The sequence below is a fragment of the Ammodytes marinus genome (assembly GCF_949987685.1).
Source record: "Ammodytes marinus genome assembly, chromosome: 19".
Classification (NCBI taxonomy): domain Eukaryota; kingdom Metazoa; phylum Chordata; class Actinopteri; order Uranoscopiformes; family Ammodytidae; genus Ammodytes; species Ammodytes marinus.
Window position 1 is genome coordinate 17,977,464 of NC_137223.1, and position 14,377 is coordinate 17,991,840.

Genomic DNA, 14,377 nt, shown 5'->3' on the forward strand with positions numbered 1-14,377 from the left:
CCTTGATGGTGGTGGAGCAAACAGATTTAATAGAGGGTTTGACATTTATGCAGCAATTATGGGTACTGTTACTTCTGCTTCAAATTGCTGCCTTGAAATCAAATGCCTCCGGCATGTATAGGTTTCTTATACATTAATTGTCTCCCATTCAATTTCAGTGCTGGGCCTCCTGTATACTATATACAATTCAATATTTATATTAAAAATCTTAAGTTATGCAGCTCTACTGGTGCTATGAGAATTGTTCATTTCACTAAGCCTAAGGCGTACCAGCTCTGGGGCCTCATTTATAAACGTTGCGTACGCCCAGAAGAGGGCGCACGCTAATTTCTAAGCAAATATTGGGATTTATAAAAACCAAACTTGACGGGAGATGTGCGGTCCTCCACGCAAACTCTGACCCATGCGTACGCACAGAAAGTGGAGAAAGGAGAAACGGCGACTCCGTCGGCACATGTATGAAGTGCGAGAACGAATGTGTTTGTGTAAAATTAATCCAGATAGGCCTATTATAAGCCATGTAGGTCTATCATATATTGGGAGTTCCTTTGCAAAACGGATGAAGCCATTCTTACAACTAATGAACAAATGCCTCCACGGATTTTTCCATGGAGTGATACCAACAAAAACAAAACGAATTAGGATCTTAAATAGCCTACAAATGGAGAGATATGAGTGCAAATAAAAACAAAATAGCAACGTTCGAATAAGCTCTGCAGTTATTAAAGAATAACCTATCTGCATGTTGTGGAATTAATTCTGATAACATTGAGGTGGAATACAGCCTATTACTTTTACACTGACGCTGTTCTCGATGCCTCAGTCAGGCAGACAGGAGTGCACCTTTTCATACACTAATGATAAGCCTACTGTACATCACATAGGCTACTCTACTGTGATTTTTTTCACGGCTTTTTGTCCGTTTTATCTATGTGTTTTTCTTTGTGTTTAAGCACGTCGCAATTGTGTTTTGAAAGGGACTGTGAAGTGTATTATTAACCCTCCGCCGCCCGCCACTGCCCCGGGATGAATTCTCCGAATCTGTATCTCATGGGGGGTCTCAGTGCCCCCAGCTCGTGGCACAAACACTGTTGTGTGAGGATATGCACTTGTTTGCGTCCACTTTTATGTCGGATCACTTCTTTTTATTTCGGCCACAGCGTTCACAGAGATCGCCACAGGCTGCACTCTATCGCCTTTACGCTCACACTGCCACCAAACTAAATGTTCCCTGGTCGCCACTTCTCCAACGGGTACTTCGGGGTGACCGCAGTGATCCACACCGTGTGGAGTCTATTTTTCCATTTCCCTTTCAGTCGGCGATTGCCACTACCGCCTTCATGCACTCAGTAAATGATATTAATTCTTCTTCTTCTTCTTCTTTTTGGGTTTTTTTTTGGCGGACGGCAACCAGCTTCAGGTCGCATTACCGCCACCTACTATGTTGGAGTGTGAACCGGAGTTAACTACCCCTCTAACTAAATTCTCCCCATCAATCCTGTCACCCTCAAATATTTAAATAATTTCCCTCCCCCCTCTTCAAATAAACTTTTTAAACTAAACTCCCCAATTCCCATCTCCCTTAGTTCCCCTTTTAATGTTTCCCGTACTTGTGTGTATTCCCTGCAATCCATAATGACGTGCCTGACTGACTCCTGCTTGTTCCTGACTTGCTTGCCCGCTGAGATCATTCCTCACCTCCTCCCATGTTAACCCAGTAATATCTAGGTGCTGAACTGCTGCTTTGACAATGATTTGTATCCTCTCTGTCTTGGATTTTACCTCCATTGTAGCATTGACTACCCCTGCTATGAACGTAACTAGCTTTTTTAAGTCAACAACCACCCTCCCCTCCTTTCCTTGCTCTGTTTCATTTGCAGCCCTATCCTGATTACCTTCCCTGCTTCTCTCCTGGTGTTCTGTACTGCTTCTCTCAGCCATTCCTTCTCTCTGCCTCACCACCTTCACTGCTTCTGCGTATGTGATTTTATTTTTAACTCTAATTTGTAGTATCTCCATCTCTCTCTTCATAACTTCACATCCACTAAATGCTACACTATGATTTCCCCCACAGCTACAACATTTTGGCTGCTCCTGATTACACTGGTCATATTCATGATCCCCCCCACAATTAGCACACCTCCTCCTCCCTTTACATGCTGCGGCTATGTGGCCAAATTTTTGACATTTGTAGCACCTCATTGGCTTTGGGACGTACTCTCTAATATTGTAGCTCACATAACCTAAAGTTACATTCTTTGGTAGAGTTTCTTCTTCAAAATCTAGCACGACACCCTCACTGTCTTTCCTCTCCCCGTCTCGAGTAATCAGGATTCGACGGGCCGCTTTCAAAGTTCCTCCTCTAAGATTTGACTTGATTTCTTCCATAGAGACTCCCACTGGCACCCCCCAAATCACTCCTTTACTCCACTTACTCCCTCCTTCAACACGGCTTGAATCCACTACTTTAACCTTACCTATCTCTTTCACCCTACCAGCTCGTAGTAATTGTTCCTCAGTTTTACATATTATCATTAAATTTCCATCCCTTAAAACTTTTGCAATATGTATGTCTCCAATCTGGTTTTTTAATATGGTTGTGAGTTTTACTGGACTCATTGAGGCAACTCCTCCTTCCTCTCTAAACCTCAATATAACTTTAAACTCCACTGGCATAGGCCTTTCTCTTTGGGGTCTCTCCTCCATTTCTCTCTCCTGGCCTCCAGTACTCTTTACTTTTTTTGAGCTAGTCCCAGCAGAATTTTCTCCTCTTTTAACCTTCTTAATTACGTTAACTTGGACTGTCTCCATGCTATCGCTATCAGACTCTCCTATATCCGTATCTCCCCACTCCGGTCCATTCACAACATAGTCATGCCTATCCGCCACCACTTTCTTCAATTCACTGGTTTTCTTCATCCTTTTAAGTCCTTCACGTATCCACCTACGCCTTTCAAACATCCCTTTATACCAGGATGATCTCAACCGCTAACATTAGCCCTTAGACGATGCTTTTCAGCAGCGCGTCTCTCTCCGACCCGTCTGGCTTAAATTTGGAGTTTGTCTGAGACTATGAAGTCCTCTATGCCTGATATTAATTCGGGCGTGTCGATGACTATGTATGGGTAAATATGGGCGGTACGTGAAGCCCGCAAAGGCTGCGCCACATTTAGAGTTGATTGTGATTTATAAAGGGAAACAGGCGTAGGACGTGAGTGCGCACTGTTTTATAAATCCAAATATTTTTGTTCGCACGTACATCCTACATTTCTTCCGTACGCCAGCTTCCACGTGAATCCCACGCAAAGCTTTATAAATGAGGCCCCTGGTGATGCTGGCCCAACACTTTGGTCCAGAAAATGATTATCTCGACAACTATTGGAACAAGAAAAAGGTTACGTACATGCATTGCAACATGGGATGAATTGTAATACTGTCAGACAGAGATTCAGGGGTAATGCTAGTATCGGCTAATCTTGCCTCAAGCAGAGATAGATACATACATCTGGTATACACTACTCGTATGACTTTTTAATTTTTAACCTTCTAATCTTGAGCCCAAACCAACGTTGACTTCACACAGCATCCTCTGGTGCCTAAAACAGCTTTATGCCACAATGTTTCTTTAACATATGCAGTAGTACACCCCGAGACCAATAACTGTGTAAACTGAGATGTGTAAAATCGATGGAGCTCCCCTTTAACTTTGCTGTCGTCTGGTCAAATTTCGATTATGTAATACAAAAACATTTAAATGTTGATGATAAAACACTGTTGTCTTTGTTTGGCACCGCAGGGGATCTTAAAGTTTTTTGGGTATTCCACAGATAGATTAGTGCTTTGAGAATAAATAATTTATTATTATTGCAAAGAAGACACAAGAAACTGTTTTGGTGTTCCAGTAAATGTGTACCCTGCACAAGTTAGTGTCTCTTAACACACAGATCAAACAGGTTTCCTCTTTTATACATAAAGGCATCCGGATCTGCTCACAAATACTCAAACGCAACCACCAGATTAAGCTCAAGCTTCACAGCTCCACATTCATATTTATTTTTATTTGTTTATTGTTTTGAAATAACTTAAAAAGGTGCTGTAAGCGGAATGTTGTTTGAGCTAACTTCCTGTCAGTTACTGCAGTTAGCAGTCCCCTCACTCGTCCCTACGTCACCACATTAATGCACTGCGGTCTTCAAGCAGCGAGTTATCTAGCATCATCTCAGATCCATAAGTGTGATAAAAACATGATAAAAACCATCAATACAGACATTATACAATATTCACATTTGCCACTCAGTCAACTCTGATACTAAGTTGAATCGGTGACCCCTAACCTTTGGAAAAGGGAATTTGCTTGATAGCAGGTCAATATTTTTGAGAAAGAAAAAAAAAATCCCAGAGTAAAGCAACCCAACAATGGTTAACCAGTAGTGAGTGTATAGTGACATGAACATTAATCCTCCTTTAGGCTGCAATATGTAGCCTACAATAATATGCTACTGTTCAATAGCAGTTGCACTTTGTGCCTGGAAACTCCATTGTCGTTGAACAAAACAGGTCCCCCTTTTAACTTGTTATGGGACTTTCATAGGCTACTGTGTAGTCCTTATTAGCAGACTGACTTTGTCCAGCTGCCATAGATATAATTGCAGATGTTCAAACTTGAGCACACATAGAACTTCTCATCCATATGAACATTAAAATGTCAAGGTCCATGGTAACTGAGAAAAACTCCACTTTCTAATGAGGACTGTGTGATACGGCTTAAAGGTCCAGAACAATGGAGTTTGTGGACCTTGAGTTCAGACTATTTTGTCAACTGCTTACTGTACGAGCTCACAACTCTGAACACCATGGAGACTCACATTTAAATGAAAAACTGTCACCTATTAACTGTTTACAGTCTCGATGCTAGGCTAGTAGTAATAGTACAAGTAATAGGCCCCTTGCTGCAGCGAATAACTACTGCACACAAACAGGGTAAGCCTACAGTGAATATGTCGAATAATTCTACATTCACCCATTTGTTTTTTTTGTAAACATTTTTAGATGCAGACATATGAAACAATATATTTTAGCTGTCACCTCATTAAGACATCAAGCACTTTTATTCTGAAAAATACTGATTTGGAGTCACAATATTGCAAAGTAGGCTAACTATTGCACACAGACATGTAGCTTATCTATAACAGATTGAGCCTGGAGCTTTGGAGTGAACAGCTCTTCCTTTTGCCGTGCCTTTTTACTGAGGTTTCTGTCATATTTTGCTGTACAACCTTTGGTGTGTAATGTGGTAAAAATGTGTTCACAATTCGTAAAATGTTTACATCTTGTTGCTACTGAACAGTGAGTTGGCCTCAACTTCATTGCAGTTTTCAATGCTATTTTTTTAGCCACCTGTAAACACCAACTATGATATATTAGTTGGGTGAACTGTCATCGCATTGAAGCATTCACTCTCATTCATAGTGGCCACATACAGTACAAAGAGACCTGTAGGCCCTGCGTGTTATGTTATAATAGTTTGTCCTAACAGTGTTTTATAAAATAACACATTGAGACCACACATTTTCTTAACGAAACTACAGAAAAGTCTTTTTTGAAGAGTAAAGTCTTTCTTCACCCATATAGGCCTATCCCAAAAAAGTCAGTTTAATTCCGGAGTCACTGGCTCTGACATTGCGATCCTCTGCATAGTAGAGTGTCCTACTCTTGATGTCTTCTGGTCATAACTAACCATATAAATGCTGGTGTTACCGATTACGTTGGAGGCTTGGCATCGGATTGGGCCTTGGCAAATACAGCACAGCTTCTGTACCTCCATTTTGAAGCTCTGGCTGCAGATGTAGTAGATGAAAGGGTTGTATACGGTGGAAGTCTTGGCAAACAAGCACGGCAGCAGACTGATTTCAGGTGCGATGGTGCTGCTGTCGCGGAAAATTGACCACAGGCTTACCAGGCCATAGGGCATCCAGCTGGCTAGGAAGCCTATGCTGAGTAGCACAGCAATCTGAAATAAACAAGAGTAGAAATTCACTAATTCATTCTTCCCAAAAGAACACATTTGGAACATAGGGATAGAACTACTGACAATTTACAGTGGAAAGTTGTGCGTGTCTATCTCAATCCGTGTGTGCCTAATCAAGATGGACTGTGGGGTTACATACTGTATGACAAAACAGGTTGGGAACCGCTACACTTTACACCCACTCTGGTAATATCAAGTGATTCCTAGTATACAGTTACTTCACACAGTTCCACAACAACCCTAAAAGACTAACACGTCTGATTTTTTTGTTGCCTTTCACATGGCATGCTGTCAGGTCTCTATGTTAGTTCTCTCTGCCGAATTAAGAATGTATGACTCTAAAATTGCCAAATCTGACACATCGACTGTCTTAAATGAGATTCTGGACAATTCTTGTTGTCAAATCACTCTTTTCTGTCCAGTGTAATATACAGCCTTACGCGCCCCACACACATCCTGCGTCTACCTCTGGAGCGCGTCACCTTACTGCTGCCTCTCTCGGACTTTTCTCGGACACACATGCAACGTCTCAGCAGCTGCTGCTGCAGCGCTGCTTCTAAAAGCCCTATCTTTCTACATAGAGTTTTCATAGATAATTCCCATTAAAAATGAAGTTCTTTCATGTCATCTATGATGCATATGATTTATATTGAGTCTGGACAGTAATCCGTGCGCCCCATTGCCATTTTCTTTCTTTTTTTTTGCCATATTTTCGCTTGTTGGAAGTTTTATTTTGAAGGGGACACACCAGGAAATGGTGAAACTACAGCGAAAGCTGCCAGTATGAAGTCAATATGACTCTCAGCAGAGTATTTCAAATATCACTTTACTGATTTATACGGGAGAGAGAGAGGGGGGTGTGGTCGGGGAAGAAGAAGGCCGTAGACACATAGAGCAACGGAAAACTGTTGCGCTCATCATGATCTTTTTTATTTCTTCACTATATTGGATGTCTATATGTGTCATTTATCCAAAAATGAAATGCCAGAACTAATTGAAAATTAGGTTTTAAATCCCTCGGATTTTGATTGCACAATTAAATCGTGAAATAAAGGGATTATTCGCGTATACGACTGAGGGATGTTTTATTTTGAAATAAACACACCGGGTAAACGTGTAACTAGAGTGAATGCTGCTGGTATGACTGTCAGCAGAGTATTTCTCTATCAGTTAAAGCACAGAGACGCGAGAGAGACGCGCTGCTCTCAGAAAAAAAATAGGCGAGCCTCCTGAGGTGAAGGGGAGCGTCGCTGCAGACGCGCCTCCGACGCGCCTCCGACGCGCCTCAGCAGTGCGTCTGAGGTTGGATGTGTGCTCGCTCTACGTTGATTTCACAGTCTGTGACAAAAAGTCAGACGCAGACGCGAGGTAGACGCGCAGTAGAGGTAGGATGTGTGTGGGGGCCGTAAGGCTCTCTAAACAGGCATGGTGCTAGTATACAGTCCATGGTTGGCCCCCTTTGTTATAATCTGTGTCTGTTTTAAGTTTAAAACTATTGGATCTGCCAAGTGCCACTCTGGATCGGCCAACCAATCGAATAACGTGTGTAGTCTGAATCAAACATAAAGGCAACCTACACTGACCTTCCCCCAAAGCTACATTATACTAATGGAGCTTTCGCATCAAAAAAGAGTCACTTACGGTTAACATCCTACGATGGAGCCTGACAATATTGGCCATTAGGTTGCTGTTGGTTGACTTGTAGGTGAAATAGAGGTTGAAAGAAATGCCGAAGTAGCAGAGGAAGATGATGAGCGTGGGTAGGGCCAGATTGAAGGAGAACATGCAGATAACGAAGTAGAAGCCCTCGTGTTTCATCTGGTCCCAGGCAAGAGAGCAGGACAGGTGGAACGGCTCCGGGCCATACCGTCCCCAGCCCAAAATAGGTAACAAGGCCCACATGAAAGCATACAGCCAGATGAACACACACAGCATCTTCACCGTCCTCCAGCTGATTTTCTCCTCTGCAGAGATAAAAAAATTCAATTAAATAAAAATAGTTTTTCTGTTAGGTAAGCAATTTGCACACATAATACTATACAGATGGCCGGATTTATTAAAGCACTTGTTAGGCAGAATTTTGTGCAAAAGAGAGAATGTTTATTGCAGATTTTTCCAAGATTACATCTCAATTGCATCAAAGTGATTGCCCATATAATAGAGATTAAAATATGTTCTTCCTATTAGGATCCTATGTAACATTTCTTTTTAAGTAACAGTATCAACAGTTGATCTCTGGTTAACATCACATCATTTCAGTTTAGTAGATTATTGGATTGTACTACAACAAATGACTATGATCAAGTCTTGGATATTTTTGCATGTGCATGTTTTGCACTGAACATGCAGACTGGTTCCTGGATGTTTTGTGCATATATGTGTATTCTTCTGTATATATTTTTTGAATTATACATTCATGAATACATTGAATTCCTGGCAGTGCTGTTTTGCTTACGGAGTAACATGGTCTGAGAGCTCTGCTGATTATACTTTTACTTTTGAAACATGACCCCTTTTCTCACTTTTTGGCTATGAACTAAATTGACTTTATTTTTGCATCAGAGGAGTTGCTCTAGTCAATTGCCAGTGTATGGGATTTTTTTTTTTTTTAAATCTCTCCTCAATGATGGGACTGTTCAGCTCGGCTACACCCACCTGATACCACTTTTGTTAGGTCTGATGTCAACACTGAACCTTTCCACACATGTTATCACTATATCTCCAGCCTGCAATGTCAAATCAGTCTGTTTACCTTTAGAGGTGCCAGCATGTTGGGAAAAGTGTTGCTGTCTCTACTGCTAATGGCAATACAGCTGAATTGTTAGTCAAACAGAAAAAATCCAGATAACAACACTTAAAGGTGAAGTAAGCGGTTTATTTATGTGAATATAAGTGTTAAATCGCTCTTTATTCATACATTGATCACTTACATAATGTGCGCGTTTCATAAAGCCGATCTCTCAGTCAGCTGCTCTGCATGTAATCGGCAAATAAACTTATTGGAGGATCCCGAAATTTTTATCCAATCACAAGAGAGAACGCTAAAAACCGACACCCGTCTCACTAATGGTCTCACTGCCGGTGCACGCCAGAGCAACAGTTGGGTGAATGTGTATGCACCTACAATGGCGGAGCATTTTATGACAAAACACTCTTTGGGAGTAAAAGTAAATATTTACAACATATTTTGTCTGGTGGTTTCATGTGTCGTCAATGGTTTTAGGTGAGTCAATCTATGAAAAAAAGGGCTTAACCCCAAAACAATTGATACAAAAGGTTTTTCAATGGATTCTAGTAGTATTTGGTGTGCTGAATAACATACTAAAAGTATACCAAAATATACCACCCAGAAAGCCCTAATTTCCAAGATGGCGACCGAAATGGCGGCGGGGAGCTTGAAATGGCTATATGTCAAATTGAAAAAATGTTGCAAAGGACTTTTCAACTGATTCTGGTACCTCTGGACATGCTTACGAACATACTAAAAGTCTAGGGAAATACACCTTCCGGAAAGGCTTAATTTTCAAGATGGCGTCCAAAATGCAAAACTAAACACTGAGGCCGTGTCCGGACTGCCATACTAGCGTCCTACTTCCTACATACTCACCATCTATATACTGCATACTCTCTACTCAAAGATCGATTGTGTAGGCTATGCGAGCTGCGTCGAAACGTTTTCAGTTGAAGTATACTCAAGCAATGAAGAATTTCTTCTTCTTCTTATAAGATTCAGGCAGTTTAGACACTGTTAAGCTTATAACCGCCCTCTACAGGTTAGATATTGAACTAGATTTTTACAGTCCTGTGTTCATCATCTGTGTAAGACCTCTTGTTTTATAATTATGTTTTGAGGCGGAGGATCCCTCCGACGCTCTCTGTCCGGCTCATCAGCACTCAGCTGTCTGTGAATTGAGCTGGACGAGCCGCGGTGTGTGGAACAGCAATCTGTTCTAATCTCTCTCCACTATCAGACTCACTTCACTCATTTCACTTAGTGACTCTAATGTTGTTAGGTATTTATCTTCATCTCTTATCTATTGTAAGAGTTTATGAATGATGACTGCACGTACAGTTGTCAGATCGCGGAACCCCAAACAATGTTGTTGCCTAGCAACTTGCTCGAAAATATTTCATTTTCCTGGGCGGGTAGAATTGACCCAATGCATTGTGGGGCGGTTGAGTAGGAAAAGTATACAATCGATTCATACCCAAAATCTTCCCGGAAGTTAGTACTCATCCGGGAATTTCTCACATACCCAAACTCGCATACCCAACCGTCACATACTCAAATTGAAGTCAAAATGAGTATGAGTAGGACGTTAGTATGGCAGTCCGGACACGGCCAGAGAGCACTTGGAGACAACCTCTCACTGCTTCTAAAGGTGAGACAATGAGCAGCACAGAGCACTGGGGTCTCAGGGCATAGATAACCTCTTCACATCTGGGCTCAATCAGCCAATCAGTGCACACACACCTGATTGCAGTGAGTGAATCAGTCACCCTTCTCGCGGAGGCGACAGATTTCGTGCCCTCGCAGGGCTGAAATCTTCTGTGTCCTCACAACTACCAGGTCATGGTCTGGATGGGAACAGAAGATGGTATGGATGCCCTGAACTGGGTGTGGAGCCTGCAGGACAATAGATTTGTCCCACTCATGTCAACAATGAATGTTGCTCCAGACAGTCTCTTGAAGGTCATTCATTGTAACTGTACCACTGCCTGCAAGACACTCCGCTGCTCTTGAAGAAAATATGGACTACCTTGTATGTCTGTGGACCATGTCAACTTAAGGAATGTGACAATCCACATAACAAGTTTCTTCCAGAGGAGCCCGAAGATGATGATGAATAAAGACCACAATAAGTGTGGCTTTTATGTTGTTCAACACCAACACCACCTTTCTAGTTTGAATAGTAACCAATTTTAACCATTTAACCAATGTAAGCTTACAGGCAGTCATTTTGAAAATGATGCCTTTCTAGCAGTTATATTTACCTAGATGTGTTGCACCTTCTTAATGTATAGAGCAGGGGTGCCCACAAATTTTCAGCTTGTGAGCTACTTTTATAATGACCAAGTCAAGAAGATCTACCTACATAAAAATGCAAAACATATTAGGCCCTGGGGCTGAGAGGTTTCGTAGGCCCCCTGAGAGTCCGTCTTACAACACAAAACGTGTAATATTTCTTTTGATTAATAAACAAATAATTTTAAGGTAATACTCAGGGCCTTTTAGGGGGGTCCGGGGGCATGCCCCCTGGAAGAAAAATTTGAAACTTTTAAAGTAAAATGTATCAATCTGGTGCATTTTGAGAAGAATACTAAGGCTAAATCAGCTGCGTCCTATGTGAGCTATTTGGTACTATTTTCTGGAATAATTTGGGGACACAGAATTGCCAAAAAGCAGAAAGAAAAAATGTACAGGTTTAAAAAATCTCTCTGTGAAGTCTTTTTTTTATTTTAATTTTAATGCAGTATACCTCAATATAGGCCCCTGATCTTCGTAGCCACGAACAATGTAATTTAAAAAATGTCAAAAATGTACTGGTGTCAGATCTCTGTATGCCCCCCCTACCTACTAAGGTTAGGGGCCTATAATGAGCCAGTCAATTGTTTATTTTTTTAAATAAAGCTGTTCGGGGTCTTCAATGATTAGGAGCCTATATTGAGCCAGTACATTTAAAAAAATAAATAATAATTTTAAGAATGCCTTCGCGATCTACCCACAATGCCTTACGATCGACGTAATGGGCACCCCTGGTATAGAGGTACCAGAATCAGTTGAAACATTCTTTTGTAACATTTTCCATTTGAGATATAGCCATTCTAAGCTCCCGGCCGCCATTTTGGACGCCATTATGAAAAGGAAGCCTTTCTGGGAGGTATATTTTCCTAGATTGTTAGTATGTTCATAAGCATATTTGCAGGTACCAGAATCAAGTCAAAATTCATTCGAATAATCTTTTTCTATTGAAATATATAGCCATTTTAAGCTTGGCCGGCCACCATTACCATGGTTACATTACCACCAGGCTTCAAGAAGTAGGTTCAAGCACTAAGAGGTGTTTTGATTGCTACTGTTAGAACCGTCCTCTGCCAAAGGAAGAGTCACCCCTTGCATAGCGAGAAGTGAACAGATGCTACCAGTGTATTTTTGACCCTGAGGTACTCACTGGGAGATGACAGATTGAGGGACACAATGAAGCGCACAATGGCCAAGATTGTCAGATTTGCAATGCTGGCCACGCCGAAGAAGAAGCCTACCCAGCCGTAATATATACAGGTAACGTCTCCCCCGAGCCAGCGGTGGCTAAAGGCAGAGGCAACAGTTAGTGGGTACATGGAGAGAGCTGCTCCCAGGTCTGTCAATGCCAAATTGACACTCAGCAGCTCTGGAGGTTTCATCCTCGAGGACCTTTTGATCGCCATTAAGATGACCACCAGGTTCCCCACGATGGAGAGAACAGCTGTGAGGAGGGGGAGGAGGAGGAGGAGGAGACAAGAGGAAGGGAAGGATACAGGTTATTTAGACTGAGCAAAGATGTTCCATTGTCCTGATAATGAAAACTAAAACACAATCAGCGAACACACATTTGTTTGTGGTGAAATCTATTACAGGCTGCAAAATTCCCCTGCAACAAACATCACTAAAATGGTCTGCATTTACAGGTGTGGAAGCCAATTTTATATTGATTAGTTTAATTCTACTCGAGTCTCTACATTCATTATTTGATCATTGTATGAAGTGTATTTCCTCTCATCTTAACCACTGATGTATCCTGTCTGGAGTTTCTATTGTAATTAAATCAGCCTGATTGGGCTGCCACCCTAGGTGTGAGCCATCCTGGAAGCTCCCAGATTCAGATTAGCATTGATGTCATCAAGAACCAAACTTGATTGTTCCATTGTTATTCTACCTATCTGTCCATGTCAACCATTCTGTATAAAACAGCTCATTTTGTGTATACAACTCAGTCAAGACCCTGGCATTGCTCTGAGTAGGATGCTCTGGTCTTTTCTCCATGCATGAATGCTGACCATAATCATCTGTATTGTTTTCTGAAACTAGGTAAAGATTTGTTTTAATTTTGGACTATAGTGAAGTTTTCTTAAACAAAAAACTTCTTCCACACAGGCTTTGGTTGCATCATTATTGCAACTCCAGAAGCCCAGATGCTTACTGATTATATTCTGAGACGCTGTGCATGTGAAAGCATATGGTTAGAAGAATGGAGGACGGGTATATAGAAACCGCCCCAGGGGTCCAAGCTCATGCGAAAGTCATCGAAAGCCTTATTTTCAACAACACACAGTTTCAAATCAACAGTTTAGAAATGTCTTTTACATTACAATTGGCATAGAGTAGATATGTGTTTTAGTTACAGAATCTATTGGAGCAGAGGCTGGCCTGAACAATACAGAAGGACTTCTGCTCCCTATTTAAGGAACTGATAAGACAGAGGATGAGATCTGACACGTGTACATCTCCCATGCAATCGGGAGTTTGTCTCCCATTTTCTCACCAGGCATTCTACATTAGGTAGAAAATGAAATCACCCTTGTGTTGTTTGGAAGAGAAAATTGGTCAAATATTACAACGCTTTCACAGTGAGAACACTTTACCTTCAGTACAACATGTGGACACACAGTGGCGTTTCTAACTCGATGTTTTGTTCCCCCAGCGGAGCCTTAAAGGTAGCGCTGCCTGGAAGGCCCCGTTCGGGGCACTCGTTACATCTCCATGTAGCACTTACTTGTGGCACTTTGTAGTTTGGTTTATTTGCAGCTATAGTACTGACGTGATTCTTGTTGTTCTGAGTTTGTACCCTCATTGTTGAATGCACTTAATGGAAGTTGCTTTGGATAAAAGCGTCAGCTAAATAAAAAATGTAGCTTCAAAGACACTGTTTCCCCTAATTCTAGCGACTTTATAAACACTAAAATGAGTTGTTCACATCATTGTGCACTTCCACATTTTAGCCCAAGAAGGGAGGATGCCTTGCTGCTTTCATCTTTACTAACATTTAAGTAAATTAGACTGGAGAAAAATCAATGTGCCGCTACCATACAGTCTTTGACCGCTGACAGCCAGCTACGTAAATATTGAAGGAAGCTGACTATTATCGTCTCTCTTGCGTGACATAACCTACACTTGAATGAGGACCGTATCTTGACACTCAAAAATGTATATACATTTTAAACGGATTATGCAAACTGAAAATATTACGTTTTTCTAACTTGGCATCTAATTGCGCTTTTCCACTATGGGTACTGACCTACTCTTAATCCGCTTTTTGCTTTGCTATCCAGTGGAGATTTAAGTACCAATCGATGTAGCTGTTTGTCATA

At 41.4% G+C, this 14,377-nt stretch overlaps 1 protein-coding gene across 1 annotated transcript in view; it reads right to left on the reverse strand.

Moving 5' to 3' along the window:
• Nucleotides 1–4,399: 4,399 nt before the first annotated feature.
• The window catches only part of opn8b (opsin 8, group member b), a gene marked incomplete at its 5' end in the record, with an annotated part of 34,747 nt that continues 24,769 nt past the window's right edge, over nt 4,400–14,377 (reverse strand). The window contains 3 exons of the mRNA XM_080048455.1: nt 4,400–6,010; nt 7,670–7,992; nt 12,202–12,495. Coding sequence (XP_079904581.1) covers nt 5,648–6,010; nt 7,670–7,992; nt 12,202–12,495 — 980 coding nt within the window. The 3' untranslated portion in view covers nt 4,400–5,647. The remainder of the gene's footprint in view (nt 6,011–7,669; nt 7,993–12,201; nt 12,496–14,377) is intronic.